Below are 27,140 nucleotides of genomic sequence, written 5' to 3' on the forward strand. Positions count from 1 at the left end.
TAAAGGGACAAGTGGTTGTGCGTAATGAAGAAGCGAACATTTGTGCCAGGAGTGAAATGAACAACAGCGGTGTTAATTTCAGGCTTGTTTTATTTTCATGTTTATTACACGGCAGATGAGTTTACATCCTGACAAGGTCAAACAATATGATGCATTGAAGGGTTAAGGTGGTCAAAATGTCAACTTAAGATCAAGTTTATTCCTTCAGCTTTTATGTTACTGGACATGTTTAGAGGTTAAAAAGAGAATAACAATCCATCCATTGCAGGAAGACAGTCTCTATATGCAAACATTTTTACCCAACAATCATGCCGCGTCTGTACAAAAATTAATGTCATCAACACCCATGGGTATTATATCCTACTCTTCCCTGCAATGTTTTCAGAGGACCTGCAGCAGATCTGAAAATGAAGAGGGAGCACCAGAGCGCCAGAGCAGAAAGGTGGGATGGAAAACACAATCCCACAATTCATTTTCTCAGGTTTGAGTACATTTTTAAAGCCGCGGGGAGGGATGCGAGCCTCCTCTAAATTGCCTTTGATCTTGTTGTAGTGGGAGCTGTGCTTCTGTAGAGGGCAGGCTTCTGAAAGCATTGGTTCACTGTTGCATCACCACCAGTTACAGCCATCATAGATTATATCATGCATTTCTTTTTGATGTGTTTCTTGGTCTGTGTGCGTGTCTGAGTGTCATGCGTGCTGTACGTGTGTGCCGTCTGTCTCGATCCGGGGGCCCGAGAAGTTGTTGTGTGTACGTGTGGCAGGCTTTAAAGTGATTGAGGCCCGTGAAGGGCAGCTCTTCAGCTACTGATCAGAACACAAGTGGGCAGTGGTCACAGCCTGTGAAATGAATAGATGTGCGGCAGGAGAATAAATGAGTTTCTGATTCATTTCCTCTGTCAGATGAGAGCAGAGTGACTGCTGAGAGCTTGTTCACACAGAGAGAGAGAGGAGGGTGAGGTGAGGCTGGCTGGATGCTGAAGGTCTCTCCGGGTGCACATGCCCTTTTCCAGGTCCTCTTAGTTTTCAAGATCTGCGTCCCTGCAAGACCATAATACAGCAAAGCACAAAATGTGAGAGGGGCATATAGAAAGCTTTCTCATCCCACATTCAGAGACTCTGCATCTGCAGTGTACTGCACAGCCCAAAGTGTTACTGTGCTCCCTGTCCTCTCAGTGCCTTCTTCAAAAAGTACCGAGGCAAGGGACGTGGTGAAAATATGTAAAGGGAATAGATGTGATGCAGCTGTTCTCATGCTCTCCATCTTGTCTCTCTCATTATTCTGCAGAATGTTATAAACAAAACAACCATAAAAATTCTCTGACAGGAACATGAGAAGCATGATGAGCAGATTTGCACTCCCCAGTGTTGCATAACACATCTCTCTCTCTCTCTCTCTCTCTCTCTCTCTCTCTCTCCCTCTCCCTCTCTCTCTCTTTCTCTCTCCCTCTCCCTCTGTCTTTTGCACTGTATCTCTCTTTCTTTCTTGGACATGGAGCTTTGTGTTCTATAAGTGGCTCACTTATAAGCGGGAAAGTGAATAGTCGCTTTTTCATGTACTTAATGTACAAAGTAAGCTCTGGTTTCTTTCGCCTGCACTCCCCGTGGACAAACAGTGTTGTCATTAAAACGGCTGGGGTTTTTGCCAGCCCTCAGGTAAACCTTATATAAAAGAGGAGGTAGCTCGATGCATATTTTTCTTCTCAAATTAACTGAGCGCCCAGCCCTTTTTGTATTGTAAATCTATGATGATAAAAGCCTCAGTGCTGGCGTCGATGCAGCAACAACGCCACCTAACATCATTCCCCTCTTTTTTTCTTTCCTCTACAACTCCCGGGGCTGTTTCAGCATTAGAAATTATTGATGTCTTTACTGCCTAGATAAAAGTCTTTGACAAAAACTGTGGGTAGTTATTGTTCCACTGAAGCTATCATAATTAGAGCAGAGTGAGACAGGGTTGTAGCTCTTTGAGATACAAAGTAAGTATGCATAAATATTCTTCGTCCATTGTCTGAGTTTTTTTTCCCTTTTTACCTCATTTGTACAAGAATGCTGGATACCCTCCAAGTCTCAGGTATATATATATATATATATATATATATATATATATATGCTTTCTTGACCTCGTCACACAAGTCTCAAAAGGTTAAAGGTTAAACTCCAAAGGGGATGCTTTCTTTTGAGTTGTATTCATGGTTAAAAACACTATGTTGTCATGTCAGTGGTTCCAAATGGTGGAGGTGACCACTTAAGCATCTTACACTAGATGGCTGCTCACAGAAGTCTTTGGGGTTTCTTTATCATTAAATTTGTGACTTTTATTCAAGAAAATTTCAGATTTCTTGCAAATGAATGACTTTGTACTTTAACCTAAGAGAAAATGATATACCGGTATGTTTTACCTAGAATGGCCCTAATACACTGTCGTACTTTAATAACTGGTTAGCACATTAAACCTGTAGATATCGCTTTGCGTGAGTGGGTCACAAGTCAAAACGGTCGGAGCTAACATCTTGCAATCTCCATTACCTATAGAGGAAGAACAGTTAAAGGATAAAGTTGAGCATGTCATGTTACTCCAACAGGAGTAAATTATGCATTTGTTAGGGACTATATTTTCAGGTGCTGATTAATAGTACGCTATGTGTGATGGACTCCACAGACAATACTTGTTAGTACAATCAACTCATTGACTCATGGATTCGTTGATGAGAAGAAAAATATAGAATATCATCAGACACTTTTAGCGGTGCCAAGACAGATGTAAATGTCACAAGATAATTAAATGTGATGAGAGTACCTGGCCCTCTCCATGGTGTCCTTGGCCAGGTAGTTGTACCAGTACACAAGGTTGAAGAGGCCGAAGGCCAGTGGGAAGAGGATGCGGGAGTACTTGTCGATGGGGCTTGTGCCGGCCAGTTGCGGGTTTGGAGGAAAAGCTGAGCCCTGCTGGAGGAAAATCGGCACTGGTGGAGCATCTCCAGGCTCGCTGCGACACACCGAATGGTTTCTCTTCTTCAGGCCTTCCTGATAGTCAGACTGTCAGGAGGGAAGGCGGTGATTTGGAGTAAAAGCAGGAAGAGATGAGATGCAAGTGTGGGTTTTTGTGGGTTTTCTGCTCAGTGAGAGGAAAAGGGTAGTGGAATGTGTAAGGTTTAGGGTAATTTGTTTTAAAGGGTAGTGTAAAACAATACAAAAAAATTAATTGGAAATTTCTAGCCGTGAAGAACGTGGTGATTTTAACATGCTGGAATCATGTATATATGGCTGGAAGTAATGTTGGTTCTCACGGGAGCTTTCTCTCAATGGCATGTCAACATCCCTATAGAAAGCAGCAGGTAGTTAGTTGGATGCCCATAGGATGGTTAGGAGATTATGCAGGGAGGAGTGCTGGAGTTATTCTCTGTTCTCACACTGAGGCTATTTTTAAAGCATCTAACCATGAGCCCTACACGTGAAACAGATCCCAGGAGGACGCTGTGGTGGCTTACTGTATTAGCATAAAGCATATAGCCAGAGATGAGAGCACTACAACAGCACGTATTACTATTTAATGCGTGGTGTGCCCCGAATGAGGAGAATGGAAGAGGAAGGGTGACTACTTGGAAATGCATAGAAAAAGTCCTCCTATCTGTGGCATTATTTCTTTTTCTCAACATCTGAGTGTGGAGCTGCTGGCTTCCTGTTCATTATCAACATCGCTGCATCAAGCGCTCTGCAACAACAAGGAGACTCTGTACCTCCACTCACCATTATTAGCTATGTAAATGCATTTGAGAAGCCACGTGATATGAATCACAGCCCTTCTTCAAGTGATAGCATAAGCTGATGTGGCTGAGCTGCTTTCTTTCATATTAGGAACAAAACCTGCTATCCTATAATAATTGCTTATGGTAGAAGATCATTGTTTCTTTTCGAACTTCCTATGACTGCAAACAATCAGGTTCTAATAGAAAAACGTGTGTATTGAAGAGATAAGAGAGGAAAGTAGAACTTTGGAAAATACACTTATTCGCTTTCTTGCTTAACATTAAGCGATAAGCTTGATACCTCTCTCCTGTCTGTACGTTAAATGTTGCTAGAGCCAGCAGCCTGTTAGCTTAGCTTAGCATTGAGACTGAAAACAGAGGCAAACAGCTAGCTAAACTGACCTTAGGTAAGCTAACCGGCTGGTGGTCGGTGGTATCTTCATATTTATCGTACAGACATTTCTTCAAAACCATTTATTTAACCTTTAAAATATATTCAGTATCTCGTGTTTGTATATCTTTGTTTTACTAAAATATCCCAGTTTTACCTGAAAAATAGGGCAAATTGTTACATTCTTAATCTTAATGTGCCTGAAAACCTTTTCCCTGATCAGTGTCTTCCTATGAGTGATGGTGTCCTGAATATTCTTCAAAAATAACAACATTTTGGGTCATTTTACATGAGAGACTTTAGAATTTTTTAGTTTGTGCTATTCTCAATGGTTTGAAGTGGGCGGGGCTCTTTTAGGGGAAACATGACGTTACATATTTCCGCACTCCAATCAGAGTTTTGCTGCATTTGAATCTAAATGTTATGACAGTTTCTTTGTTATGTTGCCAGTAAGGTCAGTCAAATGTGATCAAACGACATACACACACATTCCACTTAAGGAAATTTGCTGTGTTTTTGACTGTTGAAATCCAATCTTTCGCTCTAATTGCTGCTAATTTAGTTACAAATATTTAATAAAGACACACTAAAGATTTGAAACCGTGTTTTCAGTGGATTTAAAATCTTAATAAACCATTATTATTTTTGACATTGTTTTAGGAATATTAGATGAATTGAAATAAAAATGTATTATTTTGTATGTGCAACCTTAACAAAATAACTCTTTTATTTGCTATTCTGGTTCTGAGAACATTGGTCTCAATCACCGATCACCATGTTTTAATGATGACAGTGACATAAAGGCCGCTTCTCACCGAAACTGAGTTGTCTTCATCGCCGGTGGTCAACACCTCAAGCTTGTATTGTCTAGCTTTCCGCTTCTTCAGGCGGTTGGCCTGGAGCGTGGCCAAGTAGTTTACTGCTGCAAACTCGATGAGAGCCGACGCCACAAAGGCAAAACATACAGCGATGAACCAATCCATGGCGGTGGCATAGGCTACTTTGGGAAGCGACTGGCGGGCGCTGATGCTCAAGGTGGTCATAGTCAGCACTGTGGTGATGCCTGGAAGAAGACAAGCATTTATGAAACACACATAGAGGAGAAGTATGACAATATCAAACAAGATTAGTAGACATTAATAATTGGTGGGAAGAGAGGCGTACCGGCAACTGTGCGCGCAGGAACAGACTCCTTGTTGATCCAAAAAGAGACTTGTGACAGCACAACAACCATTATAAGAGGGATGTATGTCTGTATGAGGTAGTAGCCCAGCTTCCTCTGGAGGAAGAAATAGACCACCTGCACAGCGTAGTGACCTGCAAGGTAAACAGCACGTGTGAAGAGAGCAACCCCGAGGGACAGAGCAAGGTAGCACCACAGAACGTTTGCCCTTGCCTGCCCTTGAAATAGAATAGCTGCTGAGAGAAACATATAGATATATTGGCTGCTGTTAGGACTGGAAAAGCCCGCTAACTGTAACTGCATGTGAGAGAAACAAAGAAGGAAGGAAGAAAAAAAGGAGGAGGAAGCACAGCAGACATTTGGAAATGGGATAAAGTGAAGAGGAAGGAGTGAGTGAGGAGGGGGGCAGGAGGAGAGCATGCAGTGTCACTATGCGTAACACACTGCCCCGCTCTGTCTAAACACATGCATGCTGACATTCACAGACCAAAAACACGCTGCATCATGCACACATACAGAGGTTCCCTCTCTCTCTGTTTTCTTAATGGGTTTTACTTTCTACGTTTTGGAGCCTGCCTCAACCTTTTCCTCTATTCCCTGGTTTCACAGCAGGGGAGCACTTCTTCTTCTGGTGAAAAGAGAAAGCTCTCTCACTCTCTCTCTCACACACACACACACACACACACACACACACACACACACACACACACACACACACACACACACACACACACACACACACACACACACACACACACACACACACACACACACACACTTTCCTCAGTGCATTCACTGGCTTTAAACCCCATAGTTCTTTTTAAGGCACATCGTACGCATTAGGCCTGACCACTTAAGCATCTTACACTAGATGGCTGCTCAAGGAAGTCTTTGCTTTTATATCGGCTCTACGCTCTACTGTTGGGGAGTAATGGACACTCACGCAGAGTTTAAAGAAACTCATCTGACCTCTTTCTAATCTCAGATTCATCATCTCATGAGAATCTTTTTCACATTAATAAATTAAACTTCTAAGTGCAGTTACACCTTTAATAGTGTCGCTTATAAGAAGAGCAATGTGATAGCAGACAGTGAGCGTTACCTGTGTTTGCTTTGAATATCTCACTGGACAAAGTCTGCCCCACAAGGTCATACTGCAGAAGGCTCATAGACTCCGCGGGACAATCGACAGAAGCTACTGGTCCTTTCCTCCAAGTGAAAAGGATTTCACTGCTCGTGTAGGCATCTAAAAATGCAAAGGCAATTGGGAAAAACTTTTAAAAAGATTAAACATATCTCAACATTGGGTTGCAACTAACAATTATTATTGTCATTATTGATTAATCTGCTGATTACTTTCTAGATTAAAAAATAGTAAAAGATGCCCATCCAAGTTTCTCAAATTCCAAGTGTTTTGTCTGTCCAAAACCCAAAGATATGATATGATAATATGATATAAAACAGAGAACAGCTGGATATCTCCATATTTGAGAGGCTGAAAGAAGCATTTTCTGCCATTTTTGCATGAAAGATTACTCAAACAGTTAAACACTGCTTAGCAATGAATAGTTATTGGTTGGCGATTCTCTTTCTGTTGAACGACCTATCGTTGCAGCTCGACACTTACAGCTTCCAAACCTGAGAGGACATGCGTGGCCGTCCATGGGGAAGTCCATCAGACTCATTGGACACTCTGCAGCGATTGTCAGTCTAACAGCAAGAGAACGCAGACACAAGTTATCTATACATCTCATGTCCACAAAAGATCTCATCAACAAAAACAATAAGTGTAAATGTAAGATCACCTCATGGTGTAGAGGACAGTCCCGTTTTGCATGATGCGGAAGAGTTTGTTAGGTGTGGTCGTGTTATGGGAAATGGCCTTCTTGGAGTTTCGGAAAAAAGTGTCTGGCGTCCAGATCTTGTCCACCATGCGATTGTTCAGCCTCAGGATTTCCGTGGGACCCTCGAATTTTAGCCGCTCGTCAACCCACATCTGACGGAAGAACATGTCCATGGTGTAGTCCTGTAGCATGGACATAACACATTAGTGGATGTAAAACAAACCATTCTAGCCCAAATCTTAAATATGTTCCGCTGTCATTCATCAGTAGGCATAATAATGGAGAGCCAACTTGCAGTGGAAGGTGTGGAGAGATGACGAGGGAATGATGGATGCCACTCATCCCAGATAATCATTAATCAATCCATTCAGCCATTCCCTCTGTCTGACATGTTGTCATATTGATTTAGAGGCCATCAATAATGGAGTTATAGGGCTGGTCAAACAGATTAAAGCTCATTAGATGGTCTCATGGCAGATTGCCCATAAGGCAGGAATTCAGTGTTCGCTGAAGCGCTGTTATCTCCCACAGTCAGCACATATACATCTCCTTCAAGCAGTAGTATCTGTCATAAGATGTAGTGCAGGGTAGCATGGGGAAACTTGAGGAAGACAAAACATCATGCTGGCAGGGAGGTATGCTTAAAATAGAGGCGTGTTAAAAATGAGTTTTAATTTCAGCCTTAAAAAAAAACATGAATCAAAACATTCTTCAGACTGCTCACAACAGTACTGGTGCTGCTCTTATACTGTTGCATAAGAGCCCGCCTTCCCAGATGAAACTGGCCAATCAGGTCAGTATTCTAGAATGAAGCGTCAACTAGGTTAACAACGAATATATATTGTTTTTCTTAACTTAATTATACCAAAAAGGCCTCAATTCAATCTTTAATACGTTAACATAAATGCTGTACCTTCAAAATAAACAAATGATTTGTACATCATTCAGTATTTATCCTAATTATCTGCCATTACATCACACATCATTTATCCAACCCGCCTACTCATACACCACACATAGTGACTCCAGTTAAGGCACGCACCCTCTATAAACACCTGCAAGATGGCTTCCACAAAGGACTCAAACTCAGGTTATGGTTATGGCTTTCATGACAGCATGTCAGTTTTAAGAAATAAACTTAATTCAAATGCAAAGTATGTTTGTTTGCCTTTTTTATTGGATATTGCAACCATATATTAAATAAAGAAAACTTTGTGAAATACGGTCTACCTTTCATAACAAACAGGCTTAGCAAATAGTAAGGGAGGGAGTTGGTGCTTCCTCACAGTATCCTACCATGTCAACATCTGAAACTGGTCCAAAGCTGGTGACAAAGATGTCTGTTTTCACCTCCGTAATACCACCTGCAACAGTAATTAACAACTGTAGAATGCACACAATAATACTAGATGCGTAAAAATAGTCTAAAACAATCTACTTCATTCATCACAAGTCTTTAAAAACAAGGATTTAAAGTCTCAATTACCCCCAGATCCAGGTCGCAGTCTGTTGTCATAACCATCCAAAAGTCGATCCAAAATAAGAGTGATGTTGTCCGAGAATATCTTCTCCTTTCCACATACACTACCAAGACTGCAGAGGGGGGGGAAAAAGGTAAAACTCGCAGGCTCATTGTACTCCGATCCTTTATCAAGCAGTGAGGGAAGACTTACCTTATCAAGCAGATAAAAGTAACTAAAGATAATGTCAGGATGGCCATCCTGGGCAGCATTTATCACCAAATTTGCAGTCAACTTTCAGAGCAACTCATAATTAATAAAATGGCATGTAAAGGCAGTAAGAAAAACCAGCAAGAGTCCTCAATGGTGTTGTTAAAGTGACTGGTAGGCATACATAAGGACACTGGAGGCTCTAAGTCAAGACCGGTAATCTAATTAACAGATTAGTAAACCCAGTCCATTTTTAGACAAACAGTGAGTTCTATTCATTTCCTTTAAAAGTAAAATAATTAAAACAAAACAAAAAATATCAATAGATGAAACTCATCAATTTCGAGTACAATAATGACAATAAAGCACCGACATGTATATTTTAGTCCGGCAGTGGCTCAGTCAGTAGAGGCTTGGACTGTGAGTGTGAGTGTGACTGCTACTTGGAGAGGTCCCAGTTCACCTCCTGCTCTGCCGTGGTGCCCTTGAGCAAGGCACTAGACATCCCCTTCCCCCCCTCACTCCCATTGCTCCCTGGGCGCTGTACATTAGCTGCCCACTGCTCCTAGTAGTGGACTCCTAGGATGGGTTAAAAGCAGAAAACACATTTCACTGTGTGCTCAATAAAACCATTAAAAAGAGGGGTTCATCCCTCCGATTCTATTTTAAGAATAGTTTTTTGTTGTTGCTGTAATTCATTTTATCAGACAGCAGGTGGCGCTACAATGTTGTTCAAAAACCGGAACTGAAATTCATACTGAGAGAAGAAGAAGAAGAAGTTTCGAGAGCGTGAGGGGTAAATAACATGGCGACAGATAACATAACAACCAAATACTGAAACTAATTTAACTAAATGTGTATAACAGTCAAGCAGACGTAAAGTGAATAGTGGTGAAGAATAACTGCGTAGCAAAATATCAGCATAACTACAGTGTAAGTTAGTTAGCGGACGTTAGCCGGGGTGAAGCCGCAGCATGTCGGTGCACTTCGAGGAGAGGAGCGGTGTTGTCCCCTGCAAGACCCCCTGGGGCTCCTGGTACCAGACCATGGAGGAGGTTTTCATTGAAGTCAATGTGCCTCATGGGACGTCTAGTAAAGAGGTCAAGTGTCGTCTGGGTTCCAGAGACATCGAGCTGCATGTCAAAGGCGAGGACATTTTCAAGGTAAGCTCCCAATCAACATAGTTTTTTGTTTTTGTTTTTACTAAGAGAGGAAGGGTAAACAAGTCGATTCTCTTTGCATTTTCGGAATCGATTTTGTGTACGTTTTCAGTTTTTGAGATCTCTAAAATTGGTAAAATAAAGTTGTTAATTGCACATTTTAGAGTAGCCTTTTGTCACCAGCCCAGGGTCCACCTGTATAATAATCGTGCTGTTTAATCAGCATCTTAATATGTCTTAGAAAAAAGGAGAAATGCTCTCTAACAGATTTCTATTAAATGTGACTAAAATTGAGAGAAACAATCCTTTTGTGTTGCATTTATATTTTTTGTTCAGTGTGCTTTACATACTGCTGGGCAGCTTGTTCATTTCCCCCTGGTGATCAGTCTTTTTTTATCTAAACCAATGCAAAAACATTATATATGTTGTGTTATTAATCTGAATCTTTTTACATTCTGTCAGGGAAAGTTGTTTGACACAACCATGTCTGACGAGGCTACATGGACACTAGGTAGGTTGCATGCCTCTAAGTAACATGCTTATTAACTTTGACTAATGTAAAAAAGTGACTCACGTTTACCTCCTTTTTCTGCTTAGAGGACAAGTGTCTCATCCGGATCGTTCTGATGAAAACTAACCGAGAGGCAGGGAACTGCTGGGCCTCCCTGCTGGAGGGGGAGTACTGTGCTAATGCCTGGGTCCAGGACCAGATGCAGAGGAAGCTCACACTGGAGAGGTTCCAGCGGGAGGTTAGTTTAATTAAAGGGCCACCTGAAGGGTCATTGTGTATGTTGCCAATTTGCAAGTTATCAATTTGCAAGTTATCAGATGCACACCCGTCTACTTCTAGAGATGGCCACATTAGTGTAACTTTGTTAGCCCGGTAGATGGCTCTTATGGTTTATAAATGATTTAATAATGCTTTGTTGATCAGCTTTTGTTGCCAGGTTGTGAAAAATAGCTTTGGCTCGTTTCTATTTGGTAATAATGTAGTTATAAATGTTAGAAAGCCATTTACAAATTGTGATGGATTTCTCAGTTTCTAATAAGTGTTAATTAAATGGATTTTGATTCAGATTGTCTTCAGCTATTTATCTCAAATATGATTTGAGGGAGTGATCATTTTTGCATTCTCATTGAAAAATATATAAATGATCATGGTGTGGTTTTTTTGCGAGGATCTGTACCAAACAGAATTTCTTTTTGACAAATATGATTTGTAGGCCCAGAAATCTCTGCAGAACCATAAGAAATCTAAATGGTTGACACATTTTTATTGTGCCTAATGCTATTTGCATATTGCACTAGTTCATATTGTGATTTTGAATAATTGTTCAGCCCTTTTCTAGAAAGTGATTAACCAGAGTTGTTTTACACAAATTGGCGACCCTAAAGTTATTCTTAGTTATGGCTTAACTGTTTCATAAAGCAATAGTAAGCAAATTAACAATTATGTAAAGCTTATAAGTCACTAATGTGTGCCTTATTATAAAGTGATAGCACCAAATAAGAACTTCATAACATCACTTTGCTGCAAAAATTTACTTAACTCGTGTGGTTTGGGAAGATTTGAGACGAGGAAAGCAGATTTAGTTTTTGTCCATTCACTCTTGAACAATTCCCAGTTGAGGGAAAAAAAACAAAAAAACAGATGAACAGATGAATTCATCCTCCACAGATAATTACATTTAGTGTGGATTCGTAAAATGAATGAAAATATAGGCTCGCCTCGATAGGTGGTAACCGGGCTCCTGCTTATGAATTAATTTCACTCCTCTTTGCCAGAATCCTGGATTTGACTTCAGCGGTGCAGAGATATCTGGGAATTTTGCTGGCGGCGGTCCAGACTTTTCCAGTTTACAGAAGTGACTGATGTCATGATGCCAAACAATCTGTTACATGCTGCAGATGTCCCCTCTGCCTAATGAACACTACTGAGGACATCATGGCATGCATATATGAACAGTGGATTAATCTGATCTCCTTTGATGAGAAATCAAGATTTGCCTTCAGAACTCAAATACTGGGCGGTCTACAAGACCTTTTTGTTCGACAAAAGACACTTTTCACAGCAGCCCTTTCATTTGACTTGTTTAGGCCCGATTTGAGTTGCCAGGCTCATGCAGGCCAAACAACAGTTGATGGAAAATGTTCTATTTGGATGTATGAAACCTGTGTGGTGTTTTAATAATAAAAAAAGAATGCACAAGCAATAGCTTTTCAATAACGTTTTATTGAAAGGTACAACTTTAAGGTTAGCGAGATGGTGTATTCAATTAGCCATTTTGAATTTGAGAACACATTTTAATTTTGTCACTCAAAGAAACTTCTACTTGACAGGGAAACTGGCAAAGAAAATGCAATACAAATTCCAATCCACATTTCCACTGCAACAACCTTTTTTTAGTATTCTCTGCATAATTGACAACTGAAATCAATTAATATGGTACTTCACTCTGTGTACACAAATTAAGAATTGGTGAAAACAACTCATCTGTAACCACAGACATTTCAGCTCAAAGAGTATGTCAGCCATACATGACAGGATCGTCAGTAGCCTCACTTCACTGGAGAAAACCAGAGCTCCCTCGCCGTATCAAAATAAAAACAAAAAAATCACCTTGGGTAGGAGTGTGCAATCAGGACAGTTTAGCAACCTAGGGTAGGAGTTAAGGATTTTGGGCCCGATATCTTGGTTCCATTTTTGCTCTTCACAAAATCCTTCTCCCTCCTCTTCCACATGGTGGACTGAGGACCTAGGTGGTTCTATACTTAGCTTAAAACCAGCAACCCGTTCCAGGAAATACCAAACAACCTGGTACGGATTTTAACAAGAACATACTGTACACTTGTGCAAGCTACTCAACCAGGAAAGCAAAACTTAGCAGGATGGCAGAACCTTTCTGACGAAGCATTACTCCTCGTCATTGAGGCAGATAAAATACAGTGTGCTTGTTCAATGTAAGATGGCAAACAAAATTGAGGAAAAGTTTAATTTTTAGCTTTTCCATAAAGAAATCCATCATCAACGACGGAGATCTGTATGGAAAATAATTGTGGCTGTACGTGGGCAACCATACTGCAAGAACGTCACCCAAAAGTTGCATCCGATCCGAGGACAAAGATCATTTGGGGACAGGTGTAATTTTTCCCTGCATGTAAGGTCACCCGTTCGTACCTCAAGATTTAACAAGCCGACTCGGGTATGGTGGGAAGATGAGTGATCTTGTAGTAGCTGGGCTTCAGCTGACGTGCAGTTCTTCCTGAAATAGTCCAGCGAAGCCTCTGGCCGTTAGGCTTCAAGCACCTGGTGGTGGCATATTCAGCCAGGCATTTTCCAACCAACCCCCGCACACAAACCAAGTCCCCGTCTCTGAGCTGAACAAAAGATAGAACGATCAGAAAAGAAGAAATTGTTAATTGTGCACCCGAGTGTCTCTTCCATAGTAATGGTAGCCCCTTTCCACAAATCCTCACATTAGGCAACTTTTGGGCTCTAACCAAACAAAGCTATACCAAAACTACTAAAAAGCAAAAAAAGTATTTCTTGTTGAGTTTATTGCAGAACACATATTTAAGGTTGTAACAGTTGGTACTTACATTCAGCTGCTGCTGCAGACTTTTAAGCGACTCTGTTATTTTGTCAACGTACTCTGGGTCGTGTTGCTCCTGGGCCTCATAACACAGGAGAGCCATGGCGAGCAGAGATGGCTGCAGATACGGAGTACAAAGAAAACGGCAAACATAGTAAATATGTTTGTTTAAGATAACTGGCATCACTAATTGACTACTTTATACCGGGACTACTACTAAAACAAATCAAAATGGTTAAAGTGGAACTGCTGGATGTCACTTTGACGTCATGAAATAAAATACAATACAATTCCAACTTGAAATAGTCCACCCTTAAAAATGTTTGCAGACCGGTTATTGTGGCCTACCTTTATTTTGGAGAAGACAAATGAGCAGTGACAGGCTTTCAGCTGAGCTTCCAGTCTCTCAAGGCTCAGTATCTTCTTGCTGTGAAAAGAAAATGCTTTTAGTGTCAAGATTGCAACTTATATACAGTATATGAAGTGATTAGACATCAATCTGCTTAACAGATTTTCTTTTCCGACACATCTCTAATAACACGTCTAAAACTCTACATGATTTCACATGGGACTGTGCCTGTTGGCTTTAAAAACATTTTAGCTAGTATTTTCTTTAAAGCCAAATATGAGAAGACAGATTTTAGTAGAGTAAATATAATCTCGTTGAGTCATGGTTCAGCCCTGCAGGTTAATGTGACCGTCTGTCTTTACCTCTCATCGTCGAGCTGCTCCTGGATGTGGCTGTGAAAGAGGCGGAGAAAGCGGAGAGCTGTGGGGGCCTTCACCTTCCAGTAGAGCTTTGCCATGATGATCTTCTCCATCCTTATCATGTCAGACACTGTAAAGCGATTCTGACTGATGCGGATCAGCTCATTGGCTAGAGGCACGTTCTTCTCCTCTTCTGCGGACTTCACTGCGATGTAGAAGCAGCACAGGCCTACGCAGGACAGGTGCTTTGGTTGAATCTGAATGACAGGGAAAGGAATTTAATTATAAAACCACCACCATTATTATTATTATTATTATTATTATTATTTCTAGATGGCTACTTTTCAGGCATTAATGTATTTACAAACCTTCATTACAGAGAGGAATCGATCCAACAAGCTGATGGCCAGTGAGAAGGTTTCTGAGCTGAAACCAAAGAACCTGGTCAGAGAAAGCAGGTCTTTCACTTCCAGCTCCCTCAGTCTGGTGGTCATCCTGAGGCCGTTGTCTTGAGAGCTCTCGATGAGTCGCAAGCCGCTCAGCTTTGGTTGGTATCGGCCCTCCAGATCAGTCATGGCCTTTAGCTGGACTGCAAAGGGCTGTGCTCTGGGTCCTGTCACTGTGTCAATCATCTGTGCATACAGGGAAACGGAGCTGATCATTACTGACTAAAATGCAATATTTTTTACTTTTTAATCTCAGTACTGATAATGTTACAAGATATGTGTATGACTATAGAAATATTGAAACACATACAGCTACATCTATATAGATTAGAGCTGAACATTTTAAAATAGTCTACAAGTCCATATCTATAAAGCTATAAGTGTGTATTAAACATGTCCATGGTCGAAGACATTGGCTGTGGTCACAGGGGTTAAACAATTATAATGTGGCCAATACTATGACCAAGCAGGTGTAGACATTAACCGTTTCACTCTGCTACAATATTCAAATAAGGAACACATTTGCATCTGTGAACTAAGCAGAAAAAGACAATATTGAGATAACCAAGAAAATGTCAACTACCCAATGTAATTTAGAACATATCCGAAATATTATATATAAATTATTTAGAACAGCTGTTCTGCAATAATGGTTAAATACAGTTCAGCAAAGTAAAATAAATGTTTACTAATAAGAACAAATGTGCATTAGGGAAATGTATTGCTCAAGAGTAGCGCTAACAGACATTGGATTGTTTCCATATTTGCAAAGTTATCGAGTAACAAGCCTTCCCCCAACAGCTGGCATTGAACTGGACTCAACTGGCTAGACAAGGGGTGCCTGTAACTTACTACATTTCAAACAAAGTTTCTAACCATTTTTAAGTGTAGTGAGTATTAAACAAAAAAACATTTCAGGGTGATGCAAGTTTCTTGAAATATAACATTCACCATGTTTTAGGTACATGATAATCTGGGTACATGATTAGGCTTTATGTCAAAGGACATGTGTGGCTGGGCAGGACGTGCATCATGTCTGGACATGTCCTTTGCCATACACACCAATGGAAGGCTAACAGAGCCTGATGACATTTACAAACCCAAGTGAGATAACGTAGTTTAAAACCGTAAAATGTGGATAAAAGTAAACACACAGCACTGCGGGCATTAAATCAATGTAACGGTATGCTTCATAAAATGTGAAAGGGCAAATGACAAACTAATCTAACGTTAACGACGTAACGTCAACCGTTAGCTAATGCTAAAACAGCTAACGCTAACATCAGTTTTCAATGTTTTTGTCTCTTTTCAGCTATATGCAGCCACATAATGACGTGATATAAGGTTATAAATCCTCAATCTTACTTTATGTTTAAAATATGATCAGTTATCATGATATATATAAGGAAGATTGGTTAACTTACCTTGGATGAAGTTACGTTGCCTTTAATATAATGAAAAATCAGGGAAGGTGAAAAGCATTCACAAGCTTAAAATAAGCGAGCGAAAAGAGATTTAAAACACAAAAAAAAGTATATGTATGAACTTTCACTAAAGAAAGTTTTAAGCTTAGATTAATTTCTGCCTATGCACACCCCCTACCCTTGTTGTAAGGCGATGGGGGAAAGGGCCGTTTGGGTATAAATGCAGGCATAAAACCAAGCCCATGCCCAAACACGGTAAGCTTCCATTGGTCATCGACGGATGACATTCCTGGTTCTACATTTCAATTGGATATATTTCCAGCCATTTACGATTAAGCCCCGCCCTGTACAGAATGGGGGCCAATCGCAGACGAGGAGGCGGGGCCTGGTCGAATTTGGCAACCAATTGAACCTTTATTATTTTGGGAATAACATTATATTACACTTTTACACTAAATTCACTTACTTACTTTCAACAATAAAGCAATTGAAGCTCTACTTACATTATTTACTTGCGTTAACATAGTGGCCAAGAAAATATGCACAACATTACAGGAGAGGGGGATAACAGAAATAACGTTGGGAAATGTTAAATTACATTATAGGTAATTTCTGGAAAATTGCACAAGATTTCTTAAAATTTCATATATCGATTGTTTTCATGGGCCAGGCGTTTTTACACTATTTTGTCTCCTCTCTTTCAATGGACGCCTACTGGCCGGTTTCTGGAACAGTCTGGAGGGACCATGAGCCTACCACAACCTGTCTTTTCTGTCTAAAAGTGCAATCATGGAGAGAACAAGGCACAATTTCAATAAAGTATGTCTTTATTACATCAGGATATACAAATCTGCAAACCCACCATATAGATCTACTGATTTAAAGATATTTAATCCTGAATGTATATGCATCCAGGCTTTTTTCATGTAATAACAGTATATATAGTTTTTGCAGTTAACTATGACATATTTCCAACTAGATCTTTTTCACACAACATAAGGACTGGCATGGTAGCATGACAGGGCACTGTTTAAATGATTAAAGATAGTACTTGTACTATGACTGATTTAAAGTGCTTATAAATCATAATATAATGATCCGTATAACATTTAACAGCAATATGTCACTTTATAATATATATATTTCACAGTGTAAACTGTCATCAGTCAAAAACTACAAGCATAACACGGCAGATAAATGAAGGTAGCACATACAATACAAAAACTGAGATTTTGGCAATGATCATTAACACTTTTAGGAATGAAGGTTATGAGCCATGCAATGCTGAGACCATGCTACAGAGCGCTGCTTAGAAGATTAAAGAACAGTTTAGTAGACATGGAAGACTTCAGGCTGAATCACTTCCAAGGGTTAAGTGCATTTCTATAAAATTGTAAAAAATAACACACTTTATTGTTAGTCTGTGATCTTTTGATGTGGTAGAAAGTCTTCTAATTCAAATTCCTTCCTGAGGTTAAGGAGCACGCAGATGGAAGACTAAAGAAGCTATGAAAAGGAAAGAAAAACCATGTCATTTATCTGAACAAACAATTCTACATATTCATTAATGTCATTAGACAAACCTCAACAATATATGAAATACTAAAATTTAGTGCAAACGATAATTAAGTTTAATGAGCATTTTGTTATTTGTCCTGTTTGCTGCCAGTGACGGAAGGAAAAATCAAACCTGAAACTTGAAATAAATGGGTAATGCTTTTAAAAGATGAACAGTTAACCAATAGAAATCGTAAAAACATGTGTTGGTACATCATGACGACAATGAGTGCAATATGAAATGCTTTGAATCATACAAATGACTGATGTGATGGGACATCCCAGAGAACTGAGAGAGTTTGGAGAATGGGAATGACCAACAGATGAACTGATGCTCTGTTCGGGTTTCCATTAACATTATTTATTTGAATATAAATGATGGCAACATATTTTCTCATTACGAGATTCACAGTAAATTAATTCAATTAATTTCTTAACTTTCATAACTTTGCATAGAATGGTGTTAGACAATTAAATGATCTTACATCGAACAACCAGCAATTAAAAAACATTATTACATTATTACATTATTAAAAAATCTACTAGAGACCATTTAACTAGTGAATTGTTGCATATATAAAAACAAACAAATGCATTTTACTCGATGTTAATACATAACATAACTCACAGCCATCAGTTCAACTCAGTTAGCTAGTAAAAGTCTCCTGTTCTACAACAGGACATGAACACACATTCATGGCAAGGACATAAAACAACACAAGCTACATGTTATCAAAACAGTCCGTGGATTGTGTGTCTAGCGGAGTCAGCATTAGGGACAAATTAAATACACTAAGCAAAGCTACCTTTTTGATCCATAAGTACACATTGGCTTAGAGCCATCACATTGTTCAGGCTGATATACGTGCATAGTCACTGTGACACTGTCCACACATACAGTGTCAGTAAGTAATGTCAGATATGACAGTCTCTTTTTCCCATGCTGATGGCAGACACATTCCTGGTTTCCCTGGATGTTTGATCCATAAATCAACTGAAAGGGGAAAAGAAATAAGACAGAATATGGAAACAAACAAAAAAAAGAAGTATTTGATGAACGGTAGAAATCAAAGTGATGAATGAATGAAATGGGAATGCAACAGGGTTGGGGGTTGTAACTTCTTTTAGTATCCATTCTTTCCATAGACCTACATTAAGGCCATGTTCAGAGTCAGACTGGCACAACAGCTCCTGTTTTTGACATTTTTAAATTCATGGAAATCAAATTTTCCAAATGATATTAGGGACAACATTTATAGGTGCACTGAAATCAAATTAACAATCATTTGTAGCGATGTTTCTCAATCTGATCACTCAAATCTAGAATTTAAAGTAATAATTCAACAAGACACATACATTAACTTACCCAGATGTAATATCAATATTCTTTTAGCTTTTAACAAACATTACTCATCTTCCTCTTTATGACAAACCTAAAGCACATTTGTGCACATCAGCATGAAATCTGTCACAGAATGACTTGAAACTCAATTTCTAATCTTGTTAAATGCTTTTAAAGTGCGTTTTAGTGCAGTGTGTGTTTTTGCTCATGCTGCTGTCTGTCTTGGCCAAGTCTCCCTTGAAAAAGAGATTCATCTCAATCTCAATGGGACTCTTCTGGTAAAATTAACTATTTTATAGATCTTTGTGTGAATATGTTTAGTGTATGAAGCTGTTTTTGCATTTTTAAACATGCAACAATGTATTTACCTCTTTTTTAAAAACTGGGTTACACCGCATATTCAGAAGGATCATCAGCTACAGAATCTTAGAGGCCAAACATACAGTATAAACCTGTTGAAATCAAATGTGTGGCATTACCCTGGTTTAATGCCTTTGCTAACATTGGTACAACATCATTAAGTCAGCTTTGAGATTGTTGATTTTCAAGGCTAATCTTGAGCTCCAAGCTGTGTACATTTTGAACGAATATAACTGACCCTGACATAATAATGTTTCCACCTGCAAAAATAAAACGGCTCTATGTGGGACGTCTGAGTGTCCTCTGCGTTGCACATGGCGTGAGCATCGGTGAGACCAGTGGAATGTAAACAGACGTGCCCCTGCCTGAGATACAGTCTGGCAGGTCAGCCCGCAGAGACATAAGCATCAGGCAGTGTCATGCAAGCTGTGACCCTTCCCACTATGTCTGGGCACACAGTGTCAGTCTGAATCTGTCCCTGTATCAGTTTCTGAGCCAACATGGCTTCTGGGAAAATAACACTATCTCATTAATCACATTGTACGCCTCCCCACTCTGTCCGGTCGACTCTACACAGACTGGCTTAGAAAATACGCGACATTTAACCGATTATTCTTAAACTGCCTGAAAGATATTAGGGTTATTACTTTTTAGTACCATTACCGCTTGCTCTGACAACCATGGCGTATGAAAGTAACCACTCGAGCAGCAATACTTAATCATATACATACAGAAAAGCATACTTACTTCTTCTTGTCCTTGTCCTTCTTGAATGGTTGTTGTGAGCAACCTTGGAGTGCCTGTCCCATCAGTGTCTCAGCTGCAACCTTTCTTCTATTGAAGGCATTCATCTCCTCCTCCAGGTCTCGTCTTTTCTCCTCAAGATTCCTCTTTTCGTCCTGGTGCATCCGCTTCAGCTGCTCAAATCTCTCATGGAGCTAGAGATGATGACGATGACGGGACAGGGCACAATGAGACACAAAACAAATATGGTATATTTTGAATGAGTTATGTCATCACCATGTCAATCCTCACCTCTTTTTCCTTTTCTTTCAGCTCTGCTTCTGTCTCCTTCACTTTGTTTACAAACATCTGTCTCATTTCTTCCTCTTTGCGCTGCAGATCCACAAGGAACTCCTTCCTCTTGGCTTCGTATGTCTCCTGAAGGCTGAAGATCAGAGTTAAATGATTGTTAAGATCAGTCTAATGCCTGGATTAGTATCCAGGAGCTGGTTGCTGCAGCTGTTTATAAACGTATCTTAGTTATAACATAAAAGTGTACTAGGTGGGCATCACAAAATTAAAATGACTTTTTACATAGAACTTAGTATTTACTAAGTATTTACAAATAGGAACTGCCAGGCATAACTGAAGCAAAACATATACCTCAAATACAAAACATTATGCCAATAACATTAGACTAAATTACCAAATAAGGTCATTAGTTTGTATAATCAATATTTTCCACTCACTCTAAAATATATGAAACACATATATTATATTTCTTATTTTTAAATAAAATACAGTCTGATTGTCGATTGGGTTTAATAAATCAGTTGGTCCCAAAAAATAATTATATCTGGAGGTTATTTTATAGTTTGTGATGACTTCCTGTTTATATAGTTGATTGGTTTTGATTGGACGGCACTAAAGATGTTTCCTGATTTACACATTACTTAAGTCATCACTAAGCTAAGACACACAGACAGTTTGAATGATGCAACCTTTTTTAGTGAATCACTAGTTTAAGAACTTAAAAGGGACTTTACAAAAAACAAAATTATAAATAGCTGGTTCAACCTAACGTGAACATCATCTGAGGCTTAACAACTAATGAACACAGGAAGTGGAGTTACTGGAGTTACTCTACAATATTAGGGAAATAGGAGCGACTAATCTCTTGAAGTTGAATTTATGAAGGCACTATAAGGTTCCGATGAGTGAAAAATATAATCAAATACATCAATTAATTATACTGTTAGTAGTGGTGGAAGAAGTTTTCAGATCCTTTACTAAAAGTATTAATATCACACTGAAAATACTCCTGCATTAAAATCTATGTATGTAAGTATTATCAGCAAAATGTACTTAAAGTATCAAAACTAAAAGTAGACAGTCTGCAGAAACATGTTCCCTGTCAGTGTTTTACAATAACATATGATGTTTTTGTATTAATATTACAGCTGTATTTATTAGTGTATTTTGCATTTTACTGCTGTAGATGTTTAAAGTTGTGTTACTTTTAACTACCACTGCTCAGAAAAACCCTTCATCCTTCAGTTTATCAGAAACATTCAAATTAAAAATCACCAAGACATGGGGTATGAAGAAAAGTGACTAGTAATTAAAGAAGTTAGACAAATGTAGTGAAGTAAGAAGTACAATATTGCCTCTGAGATGTAGTGGAGTAAAAGTATAAAGTTGCATAAAATGAAAATACTCAAGTAAAGTACAATTAAATTACTATTGTACTTAAGTGAACGTACTTAAGTACAGTACTTGAGTGAACATACTTGGTTACATTCCACCACTGATTAGTTAAATAATTAGTCTAAATAGACATATAAAGCTTTACATGTTTCCTTTATGCTTCAAGTGTTTAGTAAAAAGGAGATTTAAAATCATTTAAACATAGAAGTTAATGTGCTGTTTAGAAGTCATTCAGCCCTGTTTTAACATCACAAGAGAACAGGTTCTTTTGGCAGCTCCACTGAAGTGAGTCGCCCAGATGCATTACATCACTGCTATCCTTAATTTCACCTGAACGACTGGCTGTCCGGGTCTGTGTCCTTGAAGCCCATCTCTTCTAGCTTGCAGCGACGGTAGAGCTCATAGTGTCGAGCGTGTGTTTGCTCTCGGAGATCCTCCAAGTTCACGCGCAGTAGCATCTCCCTCAGCTTCACAAAATCACAATGGTTTTCATTTTCCACTGGAACAAAAAGAAACTTGGTCATTTTGCACTTACTGAAAACCTAAACACTAATAAAAACAGAGATTTGTGATATCATGTTTGTATCTCAACTGACCTTTATGATGCTTAGAAAATCAATTCAGCAGACTCACCCTGTACTGATCCCCAGGGATACAGCCTGGCTTTCACCATCTTATTTCCCACTTTAACGTCTTCTACACTTCCAACCACAGCAAAGGGAAGATGAGTCTGGAACGTATCGTATTGATATTGTTACACTATGGTTCAAATTGATACCACTGTTGTCGTATCCAGGATCTCATTGTGCTATTACGACATGCTTCTAAATATAATATCCTATGGATTGAAATTGTGGCTTATATTGTGCTACTTCAGTTCTCTGTACTTCGTTTTCTACGTTTTCTGCAACATCAATCGTAAAATGGTTGCACGATAATCGGACTGATTTTAGTTTCACTTCATTATTCTATTCAATCTTTAAATTACCTTTCAAGTCAAATGCACTTCAAAGGGTTTTATAAGCAACTGACAAAACTTAGGATGTTAAAAGTAAAATGTTAATAAATGAAATTGAATAATATTAATCATAATGATCCAACAGTAAGATTGTGACAAAAAGAAAAAGAATAAAATAAAGAATAAAGAATAGACAACAACATTTTAAAACACTACATAAAAGCCAGACTAATAGGTGTTTTCTTTTAGTTTACGCTTCTTTCAGCTCCCATTACTACTAGGCTACAGCACCTATACAAGTTATATAGTAGATATTATCAGTATTTGTATTCTATTTTAAATTGCTGAAAAATCAGAGATGTGGGCAGCAATTCAAAGGTCTGGAACCAGACTAATAAAATGACCCAATGCCCCAATAAGTGTTACAATACCTAAAGGCTTAAGAATAAAGTGGTCGAGAAAGTGAGAATGCATATTATCTTGTGCAATACATACCACATTGTATTATGTCTGTGTGTTACTGGGACTCACATTCATGGAGGTGTTGATCTCTGCAACAGCTTCATCCTCTGTCGGGAACTGATAAATCTGCACTCCATTACTGACCAGCTCGCTCATTATCTTGATCTTTAATTTGTCCAGTTCGCTCTTGGATACCGTGTCTGCCTTTGCAATAACCGGGATGATGTTCACCTGCATGGACAAAACATAATATGAGTGACAGACTGAGGAACAAGTAACATCTGAAATACACAGTGCAAGAGTCTGTGTTCACCTTGCTGTCCAGTTTCTTCATTGTGACGAGATCCAGAGACTTTAGGGAGTGTCCGGTGGGAGCGATGAAATACAGGCAGATGTGGATTCTTGTGTCATGGCAGTTAAACAAGGAGCGCTTTATTTTTAGCTCCTCCTCAAGATACCTCTCAAACTGGGTATCAATGTACTCAAGAATGGGTTTATAGCTGCGCAGAAAGACAGCACAAGACATAAAACATGAACAACATTAGTTTATACCTACATATATGACCACTAAATGTTTCTTGTTTGAGAGACATGTTAGTATCCTAGTTACTAACTCTGCAACTACAGTCTTGCAGCCAAGAATGCTTTTTTTACTCCCTGCTGTTGGAGCACCATAATGTCTATTGAGATTGCATTAGTTCTACCAGTCGTTCCCATATTCCCTTTTTTCCCTCCCAGTTCACATGCCAGATCTCTTCCTCTATCCCATACTGTGTAAGTGTGTTGGCTGCAATACCAGAGCAAGAGGGGGAAGTGATTAATAGCTGGTGCTGAGCTAACCGAGTGAAGTTTCTATGAATTTGTAAAGATCAGTATCAAAACAGCACTGCAAATGTATGTAGCAAGTTCTCTATAACATTTGAATAACATTGTATATTTTTCTTCCTTTGTGCAGAATACTTTTGATCTTTTTTTTCTATCTGGATAACACTAAAAGTCAAACAAACATCTACAAGAATCTGTACCTTTGTCTTTTGTTGATCTGGTCTCCGAACCCTACAGTGTGCACAATGGTCAGCTTGAGGTTCACGTTGCTCTCCTGCAGATCATAGGTTTGTGGGCGTAGCTGTACGTCACTCTGATAGTGGCTAGCTTCCTCATTTTCAAATGTTGTATTGAAAAGAGTGTTCATCAATGTTGACTTGCCTATCCCTGTTTCACCTTAGAACAGAAAACAAGAGAAAATGACACATGGTGAATATAGTTGAAGGAAAGACTGGTGAAGAATTGATGCTCCAAATTCAAAATGAATGCATGTCACGTTCATAGCACTAACTCTGGATTATGCACTCCTCCTGGGATGACACATACCTACGCAGAGGATGTTGAAGCTGAATCCTTGTGCAACTGATTTACTGACCAGCTGATCTGGGAGACTGTCAAACCCCACATGACCTCCGAGCTCCAGGTTTCGCTTTTCTTCATGCTGAGGTATGCGGAAACAGGCAGGACAAAGTATATATCAGAGTGCATGACTTGTATTTTAGAAATATTATATCATATTCACTTTATATTATTAAATATTGAAGGAAGCAATGACATAACAAACAAACACTTTTGATGGTTAAAAAAGTCCTTCTGTCAGATCCCGTTCCCACATTCTGCTTTCAAGCTTAAAAGCATTCTTTGCAAATTAGGTCATCTCCCTCTTCCACTTAACACACTGAATAGTCCGACCTATAAAAATGTTCTTTCTCAATATCACAAACCGAATCCTTCTTTATAGTCAGGCAAATATGGAAAGTAAACAAAAAGCTCAGAGAATCATTTGAGCTGTGCAGCACAGATGTCATTCTTTACATTGTGTGTCTTGTGTCTGTGTATGAAGCTTTAGTATAGGCCCAAGTTTAATGCTGCCAGCAGTAACTATAAGAGTATACCTTGTAACAGCGATTATAAGTATACTTATATTTAGAACTGAAACTAACAAATATTTTCATTATGGATTAGTCCGTCGATTATTTTTGTTCAATTAATAGATTAATCAAGTACTCTATTAAATGAAAAATAATTTTTTTCAGAGCCAGAAGTTTCCTCTACAATTGACATGTTTTGCACAACCAACTCAACAACATTGAGATATTTAATTTACAATGATTAAAACTGAAAAAAGCATACAGTTTGAGAAACTGTGATCCCAAAAATTGGCCCTTTGCTTGATAAACAGTTACTTGATTATCAAAATAAATGCTGGTTACTTTTCTGTCGACTAATCGATTAACAATTGACAGCACTACTCGTGTTTGGAATCTGAGACTTGATTCAAGTTAATAAAAATATGAAACTGTTATTAATATAACACTGAAAATACATGTATTGAATCTGTACGTATACTGTACAGAATACATGAATTTTGCCCTCCAATACCCAACCCTGGGATACTGGCATCTTGCAAAAGGCTCAACATGAGGATCAGGATGTGCTCAATACAACAATCATCCGTTTCTGTCCCTCTCTCTTCACCCGCACACACACACAAAGAGCTCTTTATCTAGATGTTGTTTCACAGGGTGGGAGGATATCCAAGCTGCCCTGGTACCCATAACTCCCCTTCACACTTAAACAAACTCACACACTACCTTAACTTAACAAAGTCTCCCATCATGTGCAATGCAACCTGTAAACAGAGGACTAAATACCAGGCACGCACTGTAAGCTATGACGTTCGGCAAATACATATTTAATTTTTCGCTGAGCAATCTTTAGGAGCTAGCTACCACTTGAGGAAGCTGCTACTTATGTTTATCCTCTTAACTTAGTCTCATGCTGCCTGCTGTTCTGCGTTTCATTCAACGCATGTCAATTCAGCACCATGTACACCTGTCACAGTGTAGACATGGTAAACAGAAAAGTGTTGATGCACATGCTTCGTGCGGTTTTCTTGCTGGACAGTTTGGATGCTGAGGTGCGTTTTTTTTTTTTTGCACGTCTCTACAGATTGCACGCATCAAAACGTCGCGATGATGCATCGTCTCTATCGAATCAACCATAGCTGAAAATCCGTTTTTATTCCGATGCATTAGACATAACAAGCTTTCTGCGCACCGCAGTGACCCTGCTGCATTCTCTACACACATCTCATTAACGTCACCTTGTTCTCGCATGCACCTGAATGCTATAATTTAATTCCTATTTCTACTCCGGCGACACCAAATCATGAGTCACTGCAAGCCCGCAGACAGCAGCAGCCAGCAGAGTAGCATACTCACTGCGAAAACATCTACCTCGTTGGCCGCCATCGTCAGAAGTGGCTGTGTGCAGGAATTATCCGTCTTCAGCCAGAACTGCTCTCCACATTGAACACGGACCGACTCACACTCCTTTCAATATGGCCACTTGGAGGCAACACCCCCTCGGTGCTGGAGGGCGACACTACAACAGCTTAATAAAGTCTAAAGCTTTATTCTTTTAGTTCCCTTTGCTCTTTTTGTTTGTTTATCACTCAGGAATTATTCAGATAAGTGCCTCGACAGACTTTAGATGTTGTAATGGAAAACGAAAGGTATTATCTTACAGAAATAATATTACTTTGTAACAGCTTGTGTTCATTTTCAGTTCAGATTTGTTTTTTCTTTTATGGCGTTTGAAAGTGTAAGAACAAAAAATGCAATTTCACATTTCATTAGAGTCCAAGTTCATTCAGCAGTTACAGGCTTGGACACCAGCTGTCTCCGAGCAACAAAGTCTGACTGTGGTGGAAAGTAACTTGTACTTTAATGTAATTTCAATTAAATACTACTTTTTATATCTTCCCTTATGCATTTCAGCAGGGGGGGGTGCTTTATATTCGACTAAATGTATTTT

The 27,140-nt window shown here is 39.2% G+C and overlaps 4 protein-coding genes across 6 annotated transcripts; 1 reads left to right on the plus strand and 3 right to left on the minus strand.

Annotated features, from left to right (window-relative positions):
• Nucleotides 1–92: 92 nt before the first annotated feature.
• Nucleotides 93–10,644, minus strand: gabra6a (gamma-aminobutyric acid type A receptor subunit alpha6a). The gene is made up of 10 exons (XM_029442004.1): nucleotides 10,571–10,644; nucleotides 8,653–8,759; nucleotides 8,463–8,530; nucleotides 7,128–7,348; nucleotides 6,950–7,032; nucleotides 6,425–6,568; nucleotides 5,304–5,456; nucleotides 4,955–5,202; nucleotides 2,800–3,038; nucleotides 93–1,040 (listed from the first exon to the last, which is right to left on the minus strand). The coding sequence occupies exons 3-10, from the start codon at nucleotides 8,463–8,465 to the stop codon at nucleotides 1,019–1,021; spliced, it is 1,113 nt and encodes a 370-aa protein (XP_029297864.1). The 5' UTR covers nucleotides 8,466–8,530; nucleotides 8,653–8,759; nucleotides 10,571–10,644; the 3' UTR covers nucleotides 93–1,018.
• nudcd2 (NudC domain containing 2) lies at nucleotides 9,594–12,588 on the plus strand. The gene is made up of 4 exons (XM_029442006.1): nucleotides 9,594–9,999; nucleotides 10,459–10,507; nucleotides 10,594–10,745; nucleotides 11,782–12,588. The coding sequence occupies exons 1-4, from the start codon at nucleotides 9,811–9,813 to the stop codon at nucleotides 11,863–11,865; spliced, it is 474 nt and encodes a 157-aa protein (XP_029297866.1). The 5' UTR covers nucleotides 9,594–9,810; the 3' UTR covers nucleotides 11,866–12,588.
• On the minus strand, nucleotides 12,210–16,382 carry ccng1 (cyclin G1). Its single transcript, XM_029442005.1, has 6 exons — nucleotides 16,168–16,382; nucleotides 14,666–14,929; nucleotides 14,301–14,554; nucleotides 13,938–14,016; nucleotides 13,597–13,707; nucleotides 12,210–13,374 (listed from the first exon to the last, which is right to left on the minus strand). Exons 2-6 carry the CDS (start codon nucleotides 14,927–14,929, stop codon nucleotides 13,183–13,185), a joined length of 900 nt encoding a protein of 299 aa, XP_029297865.1. The 5' UTR covers nucleotides 16,168–16,382; the 3' UTR covers nucleotides 12,210–13,182.
• A 594-nt stretch (nucleotides 16,383–16,976) lies between these two features.
• Nucleotides 16,977–26,687, minus strand: LOC115014519 (septin-8-A-like). 3 transcript variants are annotated; one of them, XM_029441452.1, is made up of 10 exons: nucleotides 26,546–26,686; nucleotides 24,648–24,762; nucleotides 24,302–24,497; nucleotides 23,590–23,776; nucleotides 23,346–23,507; nucleotides 22,490–22,586; nucleotides 22,187–22,355; nucleotides 20,462–20,594; nucleotides 20,174–20,364; nucleotides 16,977–17,673 (listed from the first exon to the last, which is right to left on the minus strand). In XM_029441452.1, the coding sequence occupies exons 1-10, from the start codon at nucleotides 26,573–26,575 to the stop codon at nucleotides 17,619–17,621; spliced, it is 1,335 nt and encodes a 444-aa protein (XP_029297312.1). In that variant the 5' UTR covers nucleotides 26,576–26,686; the 3' UTR covers nucleotides 16,977–17,618. The 3 variants fall into 3 exon arrangements, with proteins under 3 accessions (XP_029297312.1, XP_029297313.1, XP_029297314.1); XM_029441453.1 differs by having other exon boundaries at nucleotides 26,561–26,674; XM_029441454.1 differs by lacking the exon at nucleotides 16,977–17,673 and adding an exon at nucleotides 18,060–18,718 and having other exon boundaries at nucleotides 26,546–26,687.
• Between the last annotated feature and the right edge of the window lie 453 nt (nucleotides 26,688–27,140).

Source organism: Cottoperca gobio, chromosome 10 (assembly GCF_900634415.1).
Source record: "Cottoperca gobio chromosome 10, fCotGob3.1, whole genome shotgun sequence".
NCBI lineage: Eukaryota > Metazoa > Chordata > Actinopteri > Perciformes > Bovichtidae > Cottoperca > Cottoperca gobio.

Bases quoted from the DNA above. Each gene is read 5' to 3' on its own strand.
- LOC115014519 (XM_029441452.1), bottom strand. From the start codon at position 26,575: ATGGCGGCCAACGAGGTAGATGTTTTCGCA. The intron at 24,763-26,545 runs GTGAGTATGCTA...CGCATACCTCAG, and splicing joins ACGAGGTAGATGTTTTCGCA to CATGAAGAAAAGCGAAACCT. The intron at 23,508-23,589 runs GTGAACACAGAC...TTGTCCATGCAG, and splicing joins TGAAGAAACTGGACAGCAAG to GTGAACATCATCCCGGTTAT.
- nudcd2 (XM_029442006.1), top strand. From the start codon at position 9,811: ATGTCGGTGCACTTCGAGGAGAGGAGCGGTGTTGTCCCCTGCAAGACC. The intron at 10,000-10,458 runs GTAAGCTCCCAA...ACATTCTGTCAG, and splicing joins AAGGCGAGGACATTTTCAAG to GGAAAGTTGTTTGACACAAC. The intron at 10,508-10,593 runs GTAGGTTGCATG...TTTTCTGCTTAG, and splicing joins CGAGGCTACATGGACACTAG to AGGACAAGTGTCTCATCCGG.
- ccng1 (XM_029442005.1), bottom strand. From the start codon at position 14,929: ATGATTGACACAGTGACAGGACCCAGAGCACAGCCCTTTGCAGTCCAG. The intron at 13,708-13,937 runs GTAGGCCACAAT...CCGTATCTGCAG, and splicing joins TTGTCTTCTCCAAAATAAAG to CCATCTCTGCTCGCCATGGC. The intron at 13,375-13,596 runs GTAAGTACCAAC...TCTTTTGTTCAG, and splicing joins GTCTGCAGCAGCAGCTGAAT to CTCAGAGACGGGGACTTGGT.
- gabra6a (XM_029442004.1), bottom strand. The intron at 7,033-7,127 runs GTGATCTTACAT...TCTTGCTGTTAG, and splicing joins ACTGTCCTCTACACCATGAG to ACTGACAATCGCTGCAGAGT. The intron at 1,041-2,799 runs GTACTCTCATCA...ATGGTCTTGCAG, and splicing joins GACACCATGGAGAGGGCCAG to GGACGCAGATCTTGAAAACT.